Source organism: Colius striatus, unplaced genomic scaffold (genome assembly GCF_028858725.1).
Source record: "Colius striatus isolate bColStr4 unplaced genomic scaffold, bColStr4.1.hap1 scaffold_105, whole genome shotgun sequence".
NCBI lineage: Eukaryota > Metazoa > Chordata > Aves > Coliiformes > Coliidae > Colius > Colius striatus.
In genome coordinates this window covers 1-14,841 of record NW_026908399.1, presented here as the reverse complement: position 1 = coordinate 14,841, position 14,841 = coordinate 1, and the positions used below count along the sequence as shown (strand labels likewise).

Sequence of the window (14,841 nt, the reverse complement as noted above, 5' to 3'; positions counted from 1 at the left end):
ACCCAGGGGTGAAAAAAGGGGGGAAAAATCAGCCCCAAACCTCTTTCCCTTGAAGGAATTGGCCTCAAACTGGGGCTTTGTGCCATAAAAATGTCACCTTTGATCTTTCCCCTTTTTCCCACCCAAATGCAACAGGTCAGAGGGAATAATGAGCAGCTGGGACAAGGGGAAATAGAAGAAAATGGGTTTATTTTTGCACCTTAAAGCATAGAAAAAGTCATAAATAACTGTAGTGTAAACATGGGGGGGGGGGAAACCAACCAAAGTGATGATTCCCCCCCTCCCCCCTTAAATACTGGTTTGGAGAACTCGATTCAAGTTTGAAATGGGGGGAAAAAAGTGCTTTTTGATCCAAAAAAAAGGGCAGTGGAGGGTGTTGCAACACTCAGATGCTGAGTCTGCAGCCAGGCTGGTGTTCTGTCCCCTCCAAAAAGCCCCATTTGTCCCTTCCTGGCTGTGGTTTAGGTCACAAACTCTTCTTCTAGGTGATGGTGAAGATCCACACCACCACCAAGGCCACCAGAACAACCCAGCCTGGGATGGAGAAACACACATTCATTAGTGCTGTTAATTAGGGGGTGGGCAGGGGGGGTTTTCCCCCCCAGTTGGTTGCACTCACCTGAAGATGCTGTGGCTCTGGGAGTTCGTGCATAGGTGGCAGGTGGAGGTAGAGTTGTGTCTGCAGGAGAAAATGGGTGAATGATCCCAAATCTTCCCCCAAATCCCTTCTTTTTGGCTCTTTCCCACCAAGGTTCTTTGCCTGTGCCCCCAGTGATTGAGGGGAAGCTGCTTTAGCAGGAGCTTGGGCTGGAGGAGCTCTGCAGAGGGTCCTTCCAAGTCCCACCATGCTGAGAAGACACGTGGCAAGATGGGTTTGGGCTGAAAATGAGCCAGGAGGGTGCCCAGGTGGCCAAAAACACTGAGGGCAGCGTGGATTGGATCAGAAATAGCGTGACCAGCAGGACCAGGGTGGTGGTTGCTGTGCTGGGCTTGTGTTGGGTTCAGTGTTGGGCCCCTCATTGCCAGAGGAGTGGGGGCAGAGACCACAAACTGGTGGGGTTGGGGGGGAGGGGGGAAAAGAGGGGTTTGGGAGGAGTTTTGAGGGGAAAAAGTGGGGTTTGGTGGAGTTTTGAGCAGCTGAGGGGGGTGTTGAGCCTGGAGAAGAGGCTGAGGGGAGACAGGAGCCCTCTGTGACACTCCCTGCCAGGAGGCTGCAGGGAGCTGGGGCTGGTCTCTGCTCTCTAATCCCATCACAAGAGGAAACAGCCCCAAGTTGCCCCAGAGGAGGCTGAGGCTGATTTGCCCCTGAGAGGGGTGTCAGCCCCTGTGCCAGGCTGCCCAGCCCTGGAGGGATCCCAAAGCCCTGCTGCTGAGGGCTGTGGGTCACTGGTGGCTGTGGCCACACTCTGCTTGATGCCCTTGCCACTGGCTTCCTCAGCCACATCACTGTCTCATGCTTAGCTTGTCATCAACCAGGTTCCCTTCTCCCAGAGCTGCTCTCCAGCAGGTCACCCCAAACCTCACCCTGGTGCTGGGCTGGTTCCTCCCCAGCTGCAGGACTCAGCCCTTGGTGCCCCTCAGCAGGTTCCTCTGTGCACAACCCTCCAGCTCTCCCTGCTGCACATCCTCACTGAACCCACCCAGGACAGCCCTCCCTTGACCCCAAAGCAGGGCTTTTTGGGGGTGCTCTCACCATCCAGGTAGATGTGCATCAAGCAAGAGTCATCCAAACTCTTGTCCACTCGGTAATGACCAGCTGAGGCACCACTGAGCTGCAGCTCCCCCTGGGACAGATGGACAAGGATGTAGTTCTGGCTGGAGTATTTGTGGCACTTGCCAGGGCACACAAAAAGCTCTTCCCAGTGGCTGCTCATCCATTTCTTGAGGACAATGGTTGAGGTGGAGTTGATGGGGATGGTGATGAGGCCACGGCGAACGCTGATGGTGACGTTGGGACAAGGTTGGCCTGGAGGGATGGAGAAGGTTGAAATCAGCTTGAGGGAGGGAGAAAGGAGAGTAGAAGGGAAATAAGGATGGGGGGGTTGCAGGGAGCTCAGCATCTACAAGTGAAAGAAAGGGGGAAGAGTTGGGAGCTCTGAGAAAATCAACCCAGAAAGCTGAGAGTTCTGGGTCTAGCAAGAAAACACCCAGAAAGGGGAAAGTTCTGGGTCTGCAAATGTAAGAAGCAGAGAGATGTGGCTCTATGAAAAGGGGCTGGAGAAAAGGGGGGTTCAGGTGTAGTAAAAAGGGGTTGACCTTGAAAAAAAGGGGGAGTGAGTTAAAGAGAAGGGGAGGGGTTAAAGAAAAGGGGGTGAGTTAAAGGGGGGATAAAGAGAAGGGGGTGAGTTGGAGGGGGGATAAAGAGAAGGGGGTGAGTTAAAGGGAGGTTAAAGAAAAGGGGGTGAGTTGGAGGGGAGGGGTTAAAAGGAGGGGGGTTAGGCTCAGAAAGGGAGGGATAAAGGTAAAGAAGAGATTTGCAAAGGTTGCAAGAAATGGGAGGGGTGGGAAAAGATGGGGAGGAGGGTTGTCTAAAATAGCTGAGTTTGCAAAAACAAGCCCATAGGAAGGTGGGGGGGGGATGGGATGATGCAAGAACATGAGGGGGGGGGCAGGGAGAGGTTGCCAAAAATGAAGAGTGGGGGTCAAAAGATGGGGAGGGGAGGTGATTCACACACACACAGACACACACCCCCCCCCCAAAAACCCCCTGCAGGAATCAGGAGAGAGATGGGAAAGAGTTCAAAGCAGCCCAGAGTTGTTTGGAGGGGGGAGACGTGGGGACGTCACGCTGCAATGGATGGGAGAGAGGGAAGAGCTGAGCCTAAAGAGGTTTAGTTCAAGTTTAAAAGGGACTGGAAGGGCTTCAGAAAGGGGCAAGGGAGAGATGGAAAAAGCATTTAAACTCCTCTCCCAGCCCTACAAAATCAGGTGTTTGGGGGTGGGGAAGGAGCTGGCGCCGTGCTGCAGCCGCAGCGGGGCCAAGGGAAAGTTTCATTCAAGTTTTAAAGTGCCTCAAAGTTCTCCCCAACTCAGTCCCCACACACACACACACACACACTTCACCTGCAGCCTCCAGGAGGTTCAGGGGGAGCAGCAGCAGCAGCCACAGAAGCCCCATGAGAGCTGAGCTTGGAGTGAGGATGGAAGATGAGCTGCAGAAGAAGAGGAGAAAGGATGGGAGCTGAGATGGAGACTGAGGTTCCTGCTCCTCCCCTTCAAACATCACGTGGGCCTCACTCTGGGTTTTAATAGGCTGGATATAGGGTAAACTGGCTAAAAACAAGGAGGTTTAGGGGTAAAAAGATGAAGGGTGAGGTGTCAAACTGAGACAGAAGGAGGGTTGAGATTCCATCCCAGCAAAAGAGAAGAGAGAGTTGAGGGGCTGGAAGAAAAAAGAAACAAGAGAGTGGAGGCTCTGCAAAAAGAAGAAACAAGAGAGAGTTGAGGCTCTGAAATAGAGCTGAGGCTCTGCAAGGGAAGAAGCAAACCAAAATGAGGGCTGAGGCTCTGGAAAAGGAGAAGCAACATACAGAGAGTTGAGGTTCTGGAGTAAAAAGAAAGTGAGAGTTGAGGCTGTACCAAAGGAGAAAGAAGAGTTGAGAGTGGAGGCTTCACCCAAAAAAACCCTTGAAAAATAAAGAGCTGAGGCTCTACAAAACCAAAACCCTGACATAAAGAGTTGAGGGTCTACAAAAGCACCCTTCAAGAGGTGAGGCTTTACAAAGGGGCTTTAAAGGAGGGGTTGGACATGAAGAAATGGGGTTAGGGTTAAAGAAAGGGGGGGTTGGGGTTCAACAAGGAGGGTTTAAGGTGAAAAAGAGGAGATAGGGTTAAAAAAGAGGAGGATTAGGGTTAAAAAAAAGGGGGGGTTGGGTTAAAAAAAGAGGGTTTAGGCCTAAAAAAGTGAGTTAGAGAAGGAGCATGTGTAAAAAAAGGGGTTGAGCTTAAAGGGGTTGGGCTTTAAGAGTTTGGGCTTAAAGAGAAGAGTTTGGGCTTAAAGAGAAGAGAGTTTGGGCTTAAAGTTAAGAGAGTTTGGGCTTAAAGTTAAGAGAGTTTGGGCTTAAAGAGAGTTTGGGCTTAAAGAGAGTTTGGGCTTAAAGAGAAGAGAGTTTGGGCTTACAGAGAAGAGAGTTTGGGCTTACAGAGAAGAGAGTTTGGGCTTAAAGAAAAGAGAGTTTGAGCTTAAAGAGAAGGGAGTTTGGGCTTAAAGAGAAGAGAGTTTGGGCTTAAAGAGAAGGGAGTTTGGGCTTAAAGAAAAGAGAGTTTGGGCTTAAAGAAAAGAGAGTTTGGGCTTAAAAAGGGCAGGTAGAGTTAGAAAAAGGATTAGGTTTACAAAAAGGAGGGTTAGTCTTCAAGAAAAGGGTGTTTAGGCTTAAAAAAGAGGGGGTAGAGTTAGGAAGAGAAGGGTTGGGTTTAAGAAAAGGGGGGGGTTGGGCTTAAAAAGGAGAGGATTGGGTTTAAAAAAGGGAGTTTGGCTTCAAGAAATGAGGGTTTAGGCTTTAAAATGTGGGGGGTGAGTCAGAAAGAGGGGGATGAGGTGTAAAAAGCCAGGGGTTGGGGTTAAAAGTGAGGGGTTAAAGTTGAATAAGGGATTCACCAAGGACAAGGAGAGGCAGCAAAAGCAGAGATGGCAGGTTTGGCTGGGAACTGGTTTGGGTTCAGAGGTCTGGGGAGGGTTTGGGTTCAGAAAGGGAGGTTTAAGCTTTAGAAGGGTCAGGGGATGGGTGGGAAAAGGGTTGAACAACCCCCCCCAGCTAAAAGCAAGAGGTTGGCTGGGGTGGAGTGGTGTGGAAGGGGTGTAAGTGGATCAATGCCAAAAACGCCCTGGAGTCCCAAGTGTCTCCCCCCACATCCCCATCCCCATCCCCATCCCCATCCCCATCCCCTCCTCACCTGCAGCTCCTGGGGGAGCATCAGCAGCGGTGCCATGGTTGGAAGGGAGGAGAGGCTGAGGGAAGAGAGGAACCGGCAGCTAAGGGGACTTTCCGTGCTGGGGTGGAGGAGCAGCTGAACGTTGCAGGGCACAAAGGATACCAGAAACACCCGAGGTTTGGAGGCGTTCCAAGGGCTTAGTCACATCCGTGAATGCAAAGAGAAACAAGCTCTGCACACAGCACGCAGAGAGGAGAGAGACAAGCTCTGCACACAAGCTCTGCACACAGCACGCAGATGCAAAAGAGGCAGAGAGAGGCTCTGCACACAGCACACAGATGCAAAGAGGAGAGACAAGCTCTGCACACAGCAGGCAGATGCAAAGAGGCAGAGAGAGGCTCTGCACACAGGATGCAGATGCAATGAGGAGACAAGCTCTGCACACAAGCCCTGCACAAAGCATGCAGATGCAATGAGGAGAGACAAGCCCTGCACACAGCATGCAGATGCAATGAGGAGAGACAAGCCCTGCACACAAGCTGTGCACACAGCATGCAGATGCAATGAGGAGAGATGAGCTCTGCACACAGCATGCAGATGCAATGAGGAGAGACAAGCCCTGCACACAGCACACAGATGCAATGAGGAGAGATGAGCTCTGCACACAGCAGGCAGATGCAATGAGGAGAGACAAGCCCTGCACACAAGCTCTGCACAAAGCATGCAGATGCAATGAGGAGAGACAAGCCCTGCACACAGCAGGCAGATGCAATGAGGAGAGACAAGCCCTGCACACAGCAGGCAGATGCAATGAGGAGAGACAAGCCCTGCACACAGCAGGCAGATGCAATGAGGAGAGACAAGCTCTGCACACAGCATGCAGATGCAAAGAGGGAGAGATGAGCTCTGCACACAGCATGCAGATGCAATGAGGAGAGACAAGCCCTGCACACAGCATGCAGATGCAATGAGGAGACAAGCCCTGCACACAGCATGCAGATGCAATGAGGAGACAAGCCCTGCACACAGCATGCAGATGCAATGAGGAGACAAGCCCTGCACACAGCAGGCAGATGCAATGAGGAGAGACAAGCCCTGCACACAGCAGGCAGATGCAATGAGGAGAGACAAGCTCTGCACACAGCAGGCAGATGCAATGAGGAGAGACAAGCCCTGCACACAGTATGCAGATGCAATGAGGAGAGACAAGCTCTGCACACAGGATGCAGATGCAATGAGGAGAGACAAGCTCTGCACACAGCAGGCAGATGCAATGAGGAGACAAGCCCTGCACACAGCAGGCAGATGCAATGAGGAGACAAGCTCTGCACACAGCAGGCAGATGCAATGAGGAGAGACAAGCTCTGCACACAGCAGGCAGATGCAATGAGGAGACAAGCTCTGCACACAGCATGCAGATGCAATGAGGAGAGACAAGCTCTGCACACAGCAGGCAGATGCAATGAGGAGAGACAAGCTCTGCACACAGCAGGCAGATGCAATGAGGAGACAAGCTCTGCACACAGCATGCAGATGCAATGAGGAGAGACAAGCTCTGCACACAGCAGGCAGATGCAATGAGGAGACAAGCCCTGCACACAGCAGGCAGATGCAATGAGGAGAGACAAGCCCTACACACAGCATGCAGATGCAATGAGGAGAGATGAGCTCTGCACACAGCAGGCAGATGCAATGAGGAGACAAGCCCTGCACACAAACCCTGCACACAGCAGGCAGATGCAATGAGGAGAGACAAACCCTGCACACAGCAGGCAGATGCAATGAGGAGACAAGCTCTACACACAGCATGCAGATGCAAAGAGGGAGAGATGAGCTCTGCATGCAGGAAACGAAGAGTTTGAGGTTTCACAAACACAGGGAAAGAAAAGAGTTTGGGGCTTCATCTAAAGGAAAAGGAAAGAGAGTTTGGGGCTTCAGGTACAGGGAAAGAAAAGAGAGTTTGGGCTTTAGAAACACAAGGAAGGAAAAGAGAGTTTGAGGCTCCACATACAGGAAAGGGAAAGAGTTTGAGGCTTCACAGACCTAAAAAGGAAAGAGAGTTTGGGGCTTCAGATATAGGGAAGGAAAAGAGAGTTTGGGGCTTCAGATATAGGGAAGGAAAAGATAGTTTGGGGCTTCACACACACAGGGAAAGGGAAGAGTTTGTGCCTTCACATAAAGAGTCTGAGTCTATGTATTTACACAGTGTGTCTGTAGCTGTCACTGTACAGAATGTCACCAGAGTACAGGTATTTACCCAATGTGCCTCGAGCCATAGCACCAGATCTAGTGGATCCACAGTAGACTCACTATATATAGGCTATAGATGTACTAGACATGCTGTATCTATAGCTACAGCACTAGATCTCATGTCTCCACAGCCCCCTCCCTCTGCTTAGTGTCTCTCTGATGTGTATCTGGCCCATGCTGTGTGTACACAGGGCACTTACAGCCTGTACATACACACCACAGGCTCCACACACTCACTGGCACCTACACCTGGACATATGGGGGTGTGTGTGTCTATACATTGATGTTGGGGGGTCAGGGAGGCCCTGGGAGGGTCAAAAACACAGCAGGAAGATGCTTTTGTTCTAATCAGAGGCTGGTTTTAATTAACTGCATGTTAATTGATGGGATAAACAATGTGGGAGGGGGAGAGGGGATTGAGGGGGGAGTGAGCACACGGTTGTGATGCCAAAATCAGCTTCATGGTGAGGTAGAGACTGGTGTAAACACCAAAACTGAGGGGTCTGAAACGTTTGGGGAGGGAAATGTGGATGCTGAGGGGAAAAGAACCTTCAGAGAGGGGTGAGTTTGGGGAGAAACCCCAAGATTTCAGGTCAAAAGCAGGTGGGTGAAGGTCAACTCCTGATAATGAGCGTTGGCGGAGTGGAACAACCCCAAAAAATCCCCAACTGGAGCCATCTGAGGTGAGGTAGAACCATGAACTGGTGGTTGGACATGGAGGAGGCAAGAGATGGAGGCTGGAGATGGAGGAGGCAAGAGATGGAGGTTGCAGAAGGAGGATCTCAGGCCAAGTTGGACATGGAGGAGACTAGAAAGGGAGGTTGGAGGTGGAAGAAGCAAGAGATGGAGGCTGGAGATGGAGGAGGCCAGAGATGGAGGATCTCAGGCCAAGTTGGACATGGAAGAGACAAGAGAGGGAGGTTGGAGGTGGAAGAAGCAAGAGATAAGAGGCTGGAGATGGAGGTTGGAGATGATCTCCAGTTGAGGTTGGACATGGAGGAGCCAAGAGATGGAGGTTGGACATGGAGGATGTCCAGTTGAGGTTGGAAACAAAGGAGACAAGAGTTGTAGGCTGGAGATGGAGGATCACAGGCCAAGTTGGACATGGAGGAGACAAGAGAGGGAGGTTGGAGATGGAAGAGCAAACAGATGGAGGTTGGAGATGGTCTCCAGTTGAGGTTGGACATGGAGGAGCCAACAGATGGAGGTTGGAGATGGAGGTTGGAGATGGAGGTTGGAGATGGTCTCTAGTTGAGGTTGGACATGGAGGAGCCAACAGATGGAGGTTGGAGATGGAGGTTGGAGATGGTCTCCAGTTGAGGTTGGAGATGGAGGTTGGAGATGGAGGTTGGAGATGGAGGTTGGAGATGGTCTCTAGTTGAGGTTGGACATGGAGGAGCCAACAGATGGAGGTTGGAGATGGAGGTTGGAGATGGTCTCCAGTTGAGGTTGGAGATGGAGGTTGGAGATGGAGGTTGGAGATGGAGGTTGGAGATGGAGGTTGGAGATGGTCTCTAGTTGAGGTTGGACATGGAGGAGCCAACAGATGGAGGTTGGAGATGGAGGTTGGAGATGACTCCAAGATCTGGAAGAGCTGAGGAGCATCCAACCTCTTCCCAGCTTTGGGGGGGACCCCACAGGTTGCTTCATTGAGCCTTGGGGGAGAGTTTGATGGTGGAGAGGAGGACACAGAAGTAGGGGAAGAGCCTCTCTCCGCTGAAGGAACCCACGGGGAAGGTGAAGACGAGCTGCCGGCTGCCGACGGCGTAGAAGGAGACTTGTCCCACCTCGTAGTCCAGGTAGACCCCGATGTCCCCGTTGAGGAGGGGGATGGAAGTGTTGGAAGGAGCTGTGAGGGCCACACAGAGCTCATCATACTTCTGCAAGCCCCAGATGGCCGTGTTGGGCTTGAAGAGGACTCGTCCTTTCCTCTGGAGAGACTCCCTGGCCACCCCCACGGCCCAGAAACGTCCTTTGACCTCCAGCTCCCAGTAGTGACAGCCCGAGGTGAAACCTTCTCTGCCCAACACACAGGGGTCTGTGTCAAACTGAGCCAGGCCCTTGGGCCACCACTGTCCAGGTTTACCCCAGGTGGCTTCTTTGAGGTCCTGGGAGATGATGACCTCTGGACCTGCCGTGGCTGGATCCAAGGTGACGTCCACTGGAAGAGCAGAAGGAGAGAAGGAATCAGGAGGTGAACTTGAGGAGTGGAGGAGCCCAAGAGGAGATGGAGGTGGGAGAACAAAGAGAAGGAGGGTCTGAGGCCAGGTGGGATGTGGAGGAGAAGAGAGATGGAGGTTGGAGGTGTGGGATCTCCAGTTGTGGCTGGAGATGGAGGAGCCAAGAGATGGAGCTTGGAGATGATGTTCCAGTTGAGGCTGGACATGGAGGATCTCCAGTTGAGGTTGGAGATGGAGAAGCCAAGAGATGGAGGTTGAAAGTGGAGGATCTTACACCAAGTTGGACATGGAGACAAGAGATGGAGGATCTCCAGTTGAGGGTGGAGATGGAGGAACCAAGAGATGAAGGTTGGAGATGAAGGATCCCCAGTTGAGGTTGGAGATGGAGAAGCCAAGAGATGGAGGTTGAAAGTGGAGGATCTTAGACCAGGTTGGACATGGAGACAAGAGATGGAGGTTGGAGATGGAGGACCTCCAGTTGAGGTTGGAGATGGAGGAACCAAGAGATGGGGCTTGGAGGTGGAGGAGACAAAAGATGGAGGTTGGAGATGAAGGATCTCCAGTTGAGGCTGGGGATGGAGGATCTTCACTAGAGGTTAAAGATGAAAGAGCCAAGAGATGGAGGTTGGAGGTGGAGACAAAAGATGAAGGTTGGAGATGAAGGATCCCCAGTTGAGGTTGGGGATGAAGCAGCCAAGAGATGGAGGTTGAAAGTGGAGGATCTTAGACCAGGTTGGACATGGAGACAAGAGATGGAGGTTGGAGATGGAGGACCTCCAGTTGAGGTTGGAGATGGAGGAACCAAGAGATGGAGCTTGGAGGTGGAGGAGACAAAAGATGGAGGTTGGAGATGGGAGGATCCAGCCCAGGAAACATCAGAGACCAAACCTTTGCTCCTCTCCAGCCTTTGGTTACCTTCAAACTCTTTCACTGTCTGATAGTCCAGGCCCAGGTCCCACGTGCGTGGTCGTGGTTTGAGGAGGAACGTCATCACAACCCCCCACCACGCTCCCTGCAGGAGGAAGGGGGAAAAGCACCACCAAAAATCAGCTTCTGGTCCCAAAAACCACATTTCACCCCCAAAACAGCTTCAGATCCCATCAAAAAGGGGGATTGATGGGAAGACCCAAGGAGATGGATCAAGGTTCCTCTTGATCGTGAGGAGCACGTTGGGATGGATCCATCAACCTCAGAGGTCAGATTAGACCCCCAAACCCCTCAATTCCTTGTGTTTAAACCCATCTCAGATCCACCCCAACCCCCTCAATTCCTTGTGCTTAAACCCCTCTCAAATCCACCCCAAAACCTCCACCCTTTGGTTAAACCCATCTCAAATCCACCCCAAAACCTCCACCCTTTGGTTAAACCCATCTCAAATCCACCCCAAAACCTCCACCTTTTGGTTAAACCCCTCTCAAATCCACCCCAAACCTCCACCCTTTGGTTAAACCCATCTCAAATCCACCCCAAAACCTCCACCCTTTGGTTAAACCCATCTCAAATCCACCCCAAAACCTCCACCTTTTGGTTAAACCCCTCTCAAATCCACCCCAGAACCTCCACCCTTCCTTTCTAGGGGGGTGATGAAATCAGCTGAGGTTTATTTGAGTGAATTAAAGAGAAATGCTTGAAACTGAGATGAATTGAGTCCAGTTTTCTTCAGCCCAAAGCAATCTTGGGAGGGGGGGGAGGAGGAGAGATGGGCCCCTGGGCCTCAGGGTGCAAATGTGCAAAGAGGGAGATAAAAAGGGGCTGGAAACCATCCTCTGACGTCTTGGGGAGCAAAGAAGGGGTTGAGGGAGGTTGGAAATGGGTGAAGAAGCCCCCAGATGGTTGAATAAACCACACTGTGAGCCAGGAACAACGGGGATGAGCCAAAGTTGTGGGGAAAGGGGAGCAAATGGGGTTTAAATGAAGGGAAAAGGTGGTTTTTCAGCCCAAATGGAGGGTGGGAAGCGAGTCATCAGCACCAAAACCACCACTAAGCACCTCTACAGGCAGAGCAAGGAGAAATCCACCTCCCTTCTGTGCATGGAGGGAGGGGAGTGCCCACAAAACCCCTTTTTCCCCCCAAAAATGATGTGACCACCCCCATCCCACCAGCTCAGGGACTTTACCTCTCTCCAACCTTTTCCTCAGTGGCTCTGGCGCCGTTTCAGGGTCTCTCCAGCTGCTTTTCCTCCACCAGCTTCTCTGTCTGGGCTTGATTTTCCTCTATTTGGTCTTTTTTTCCCCTCTTTTGGTGTTTTTCCCCCCTTTTGGGGGTTTGTTCCCCACCTTCTCTGGCACAGGCTCAGCAAAAGCTCAGTCGTGGCTCAGCCCCCGCCAGCTTTTATCAGCTGAGGAGGGAGGAGACCTCCAATCTCTCCCCCCCAGACACCTCCTGCACCCCCTGATTGCACGTTTCTGGCCCCAAGTTACTATGTGAGTGCTCAAAAACTCATTTTATTCCAGCAGGAGGAAGGAACTGGGGCTGTTTTCACCCCCAGTTTGGCTCTGGGGAGAGAGAAAAGGGTCAGAGCAGCTCCCAGCGAGGGGTGGGAGGGTGAAAGGAGACCAGAAGGAGACTTAAAACTGGTTTGAAAGGTGTTTAAACACAAATGGGAGGAAGGAAATCTGTTTTTTCCCCATCCAAAAGGCATCAAACTCCCCCAAGAGGCATCAAACACCCCAAAAGGCACCAAACTCCCCCAAGAGGCATCAAACACCCCCCAAAAGGCATCAAACCTCCCAAAAAGGCATCAAATCCTCCTGAGAGGCATCAACCCCCCACCCAAAAAGGCATCAAACCACCTCAAGAGGCATCAAACCCTCCAAAAAGGCATCAACCCCCCCAAAAAAGGCATCAAACCCTCCAAAAAGGCATCAAATCCACCCAAAAGGCATCAACCCCCCCCAAAAGGGATTCCCATAGACCTGGAGAGATCCCCATAGACATGGAGAGTCCCATATGGACCTGTACAGACCCCCATAGGTCTGTACAGACCCCCATAGACCTGGAGAGATCCATATGGACCTGGAGAGACCCTCACAGATCTGTACAGACCCCCATGGACCTGGAGAGACCCCCAGAGACCTGGAGAGATCCATATGGACCTGGAGAGACCCCCCCAGAGACATGGAGAGATCCCCATAGACATGGAGAGACCCCCACAGACCTGTACAGCCCCCCACAGACATGGAGAGACCCCCATATAGACCTGGAGAGACCCATATGGACCTTTACAGACCCCCATAGACATGTAGAGACCCCCATGGACCTGGAGAGACCCCCACAGACCTGTACAGCCCCCCATGGACCTGGAGAGACCCCCAGAGACATGGAGAGATCCCCACAGACATGAGGAGACCCATATGGACCTGGAGAGACCCCCATAGGTATGTACAGACCCCCATAGACATGGAGAGACCCCCAGAGACCTGGAGAGATCCATATGGACCTGGAGAGACCCTCACAGATCTGTACAGACCCCCATGGACCTGGAGAGACCCCCATAGACATGAGGAGACTCCCATAGGTCTGTACAGACCCCCATAGACCTGGAGAGACCCCCCATAGACCTGGAGAGATCCATATGGACCTGGAGAGACCCCCCCAGAGACATGGAGAGATCCCCATAGACATGGAGAGACCCCCACAGACCTGTACAGCCCCCCACAGACATGGAGAGACCCCCATATAGACCTGGAGAGACCCATATGGACCTTTACAGACCCCCATAGACATGTAGAGACCCCCATAGACCTGGAGAGATCCCCATAGACATGGAGAGTCCCATATGGGCCTGGAGAGACCCCCACAGACCTGTACAGCCCCCCATGGACCTAGAGAGACCCCCATAGGTCTGTACAGCCCCCCACAGACCTGTACAGACCCCCACAGACCTCGAGACCCCTCCCCAGAGGGTGTGTGAACACAAGGCTGAGGCCCTGTAGCACACTCCAGGCCCTGGGCAGCACCAAGGGAAAGGAACCAGAGTTTTGGGGGAGATTCTTTCACTTTTGGGGTCTTTCTTTCTGCTTTGTTTGAACCTTTTATTCCAGAAAACACTTTTTGTTCCGCCTCAGCCCTGAAATTCAGCCCCAACCCTCCCTCAGGCAAGACACTCCCCAGCCCCCACACCCCAAAACACCCCTAAAACCATGAAACAAAGAGAAGCAGCCCCCAAAAAACGACTCTGAGGAGGGGAGGGGGAGTTATGAACTCCAGGAGGAGCTGATGTGGGGTTTATGACCCAAAACATGGGGTTTGTGGCCCAAAACATGGGGTTTGTGGCCCCAGGGTTGTAACCATGGTTGGAACCTCCCCAACATGATGAAATGAAGAGAAACAGCCCCAAAATCAACTCTGAGGAGGGAGAGGGGGGATCCCCTCAGCTCCAGATGGGCTCAAAACATCCCCAAAGTGATGAAATGAAGAGAAACACCCCAAAAAGCAACTCTGAGGAGGGAGAGGGGGGATCCTGTTGACTCCAAGTGGCCTCAAAACCTCCCCAAAGTGGTGAAATAAAGAGAAACACCCCAAAAAGCAACTCTGAGGAGGGAGAGGGGGGATCCTGTTGACTCCAGACGGGCTCAAAACCTCCCCAGAATGGTGAAATGAAGAGAAACACCCCAAAAGCAACTCAAAGGAGGGAGAGGGGGATCCAATTAACTCCAGATGGGCTCAAAACCTCCCCAAAGTGATGAAATAAAGAGAAACACCCCGAATAACAACTTTAAGGAGGGAGAGGGGGGATCCTGTTGATTCCAGATGGGCTCAAAACCTCCCCAAAGTGGTGAAATGAAGAGAAATAGCCCCAAAAGTGACTCTGAGGAGGGAGAGGGGGGATCCCCTCAGCTCCAGGTGGCCTCAAAACCTCCCCAAAGTGATGAAATGAAGAGAAACACCCCAAAAGCAACCCAGAGGAGGGAGAGGGGGATCCAATTAACTCCAGATGGGCTCAAAACCTCCCCAAAGTGATGAAATAAAGAGAAACAGCCCCAAAAGTGACTCAGAGGAGGGAGAGGGGGCTCCCCTCAGCTCCAGGTGGGGTCGTAGCCCCTCCAGTCCGAGGGAGGCGCCAGGTAGACGCGGCGGCCGCGGTACACGACGCTGACGATGCCGCGGTAGCCGGCGCGGGGGACCCCGGATTTGAGGTCGTCCATCAGGCCCAGAGCTTTGGCAAAGGCTTTGAAGGAATCTCTCCCACTGTACTGGAGCCTGACCGTGCCCAGCTCCTTCCTCCTGTTGCTCTGGAGCTCCTCCACCTTGACCTCAGGGGCTGAGTAGACCGTGGGGAGGAAGGAGCGCTCGTATCGGTCCTTCTGGAGGTAGGAGAGGTCGAGGCGGGTGAAAGGCACGAAGCGGTCGTTGAGTTTGATGAACTTCAAGTACTGGTCGAAGAACTGGCCATGGCTCACCCCTTTCCTACCAAAAGTCATGGTCCTGGACACCTCAGGCCTGACACAGGACCTTTCTCTCCTCTGCTCAGGTTGTCTCATCCAATCGTCCCAAAAAGCTTTGGGCCACTTGGGTTCGAGCTCTTCCCAAAGCTCA

General features: G+C 52.4%; 2 protein-coding genes across 7 annotated transcripts; both read right to left on the bottom strand.

Moving 5' to 3' along the window:
• Positions 1-172: 172 nt before the first annotated feature.
• LOC104556543 (butyrophilin subfamily 1 member A1) lies at positions 173-12,426 on the bottom strand. 6 transcript variants are annotated; one of them, XM_062019666.1, is made up of 6 exons: positions 11,431-12,426; positions 10,218-10,314; positions 4,894-9,283; positions 1,694-1,966; positions 620-679; positions 173-534 (listed from the first exon to the last, which is right to left on the bottom strand). In XM_062019666.1, exons 2-3 carry the CDS (start codon positions 10,291-10,293, stop codon positions 8,769-8,771), a joined length of 591 nt encoding a protein of 196 aa, XP_061875650.1. In that variant the 5' UTR covers positions 10,294-10,314; positions 11,431-12,426; the 3' UTR covers positions 173-534; positions 620-679; positions 1,694-1,966; positions 4,894-8,768. The 6 variants fall into 5 exon arrangements, with proteins under 6 accessions (XP_061875650.1, XP_061875649.1, XP_061875646.1 ...); XM_062019665.1 differs by having other exon boundaries at positions 11,420-11,724; XM_062019662.1 differs by lacking the exons at positions 10,218-10,314; positions 11,431-12,426 and adding an exon at positions 3,064-3,152 and having other exon boundaries at positions 4,894-8,758.
• Positions 12,427-13,421: 995 nt separating this feature from the next.
• MGAT1 (alpha-1,3-mannosyl-glycoprotein 2-beta-N-acetylglucosaminyltransferase) lies at positions 13,422-14,837 on the bottom strand (the record flags this gene model as incomplete). Its single annotated transcript, XM_062019681.1, has 1 exon — positions 13,422-14,837. A coding segment is annotated over one exon (516 nt), but the record flags the coding sequence as incomplete, so codon positions are not given.
• Between the last annotated feature and the right edge of the window lie 4 nt (positions 14,838-14,841).

Excerpts from the sequence above, each read along its gene's own strand:
- LOC104556543 (XM_062019662.1), bottom strand. The coding sequence starts at position 6,714 with ATGCAGAGCTCATCTCTCCCTCTTTGCATCTGCATGCTGTGTGTAGAG.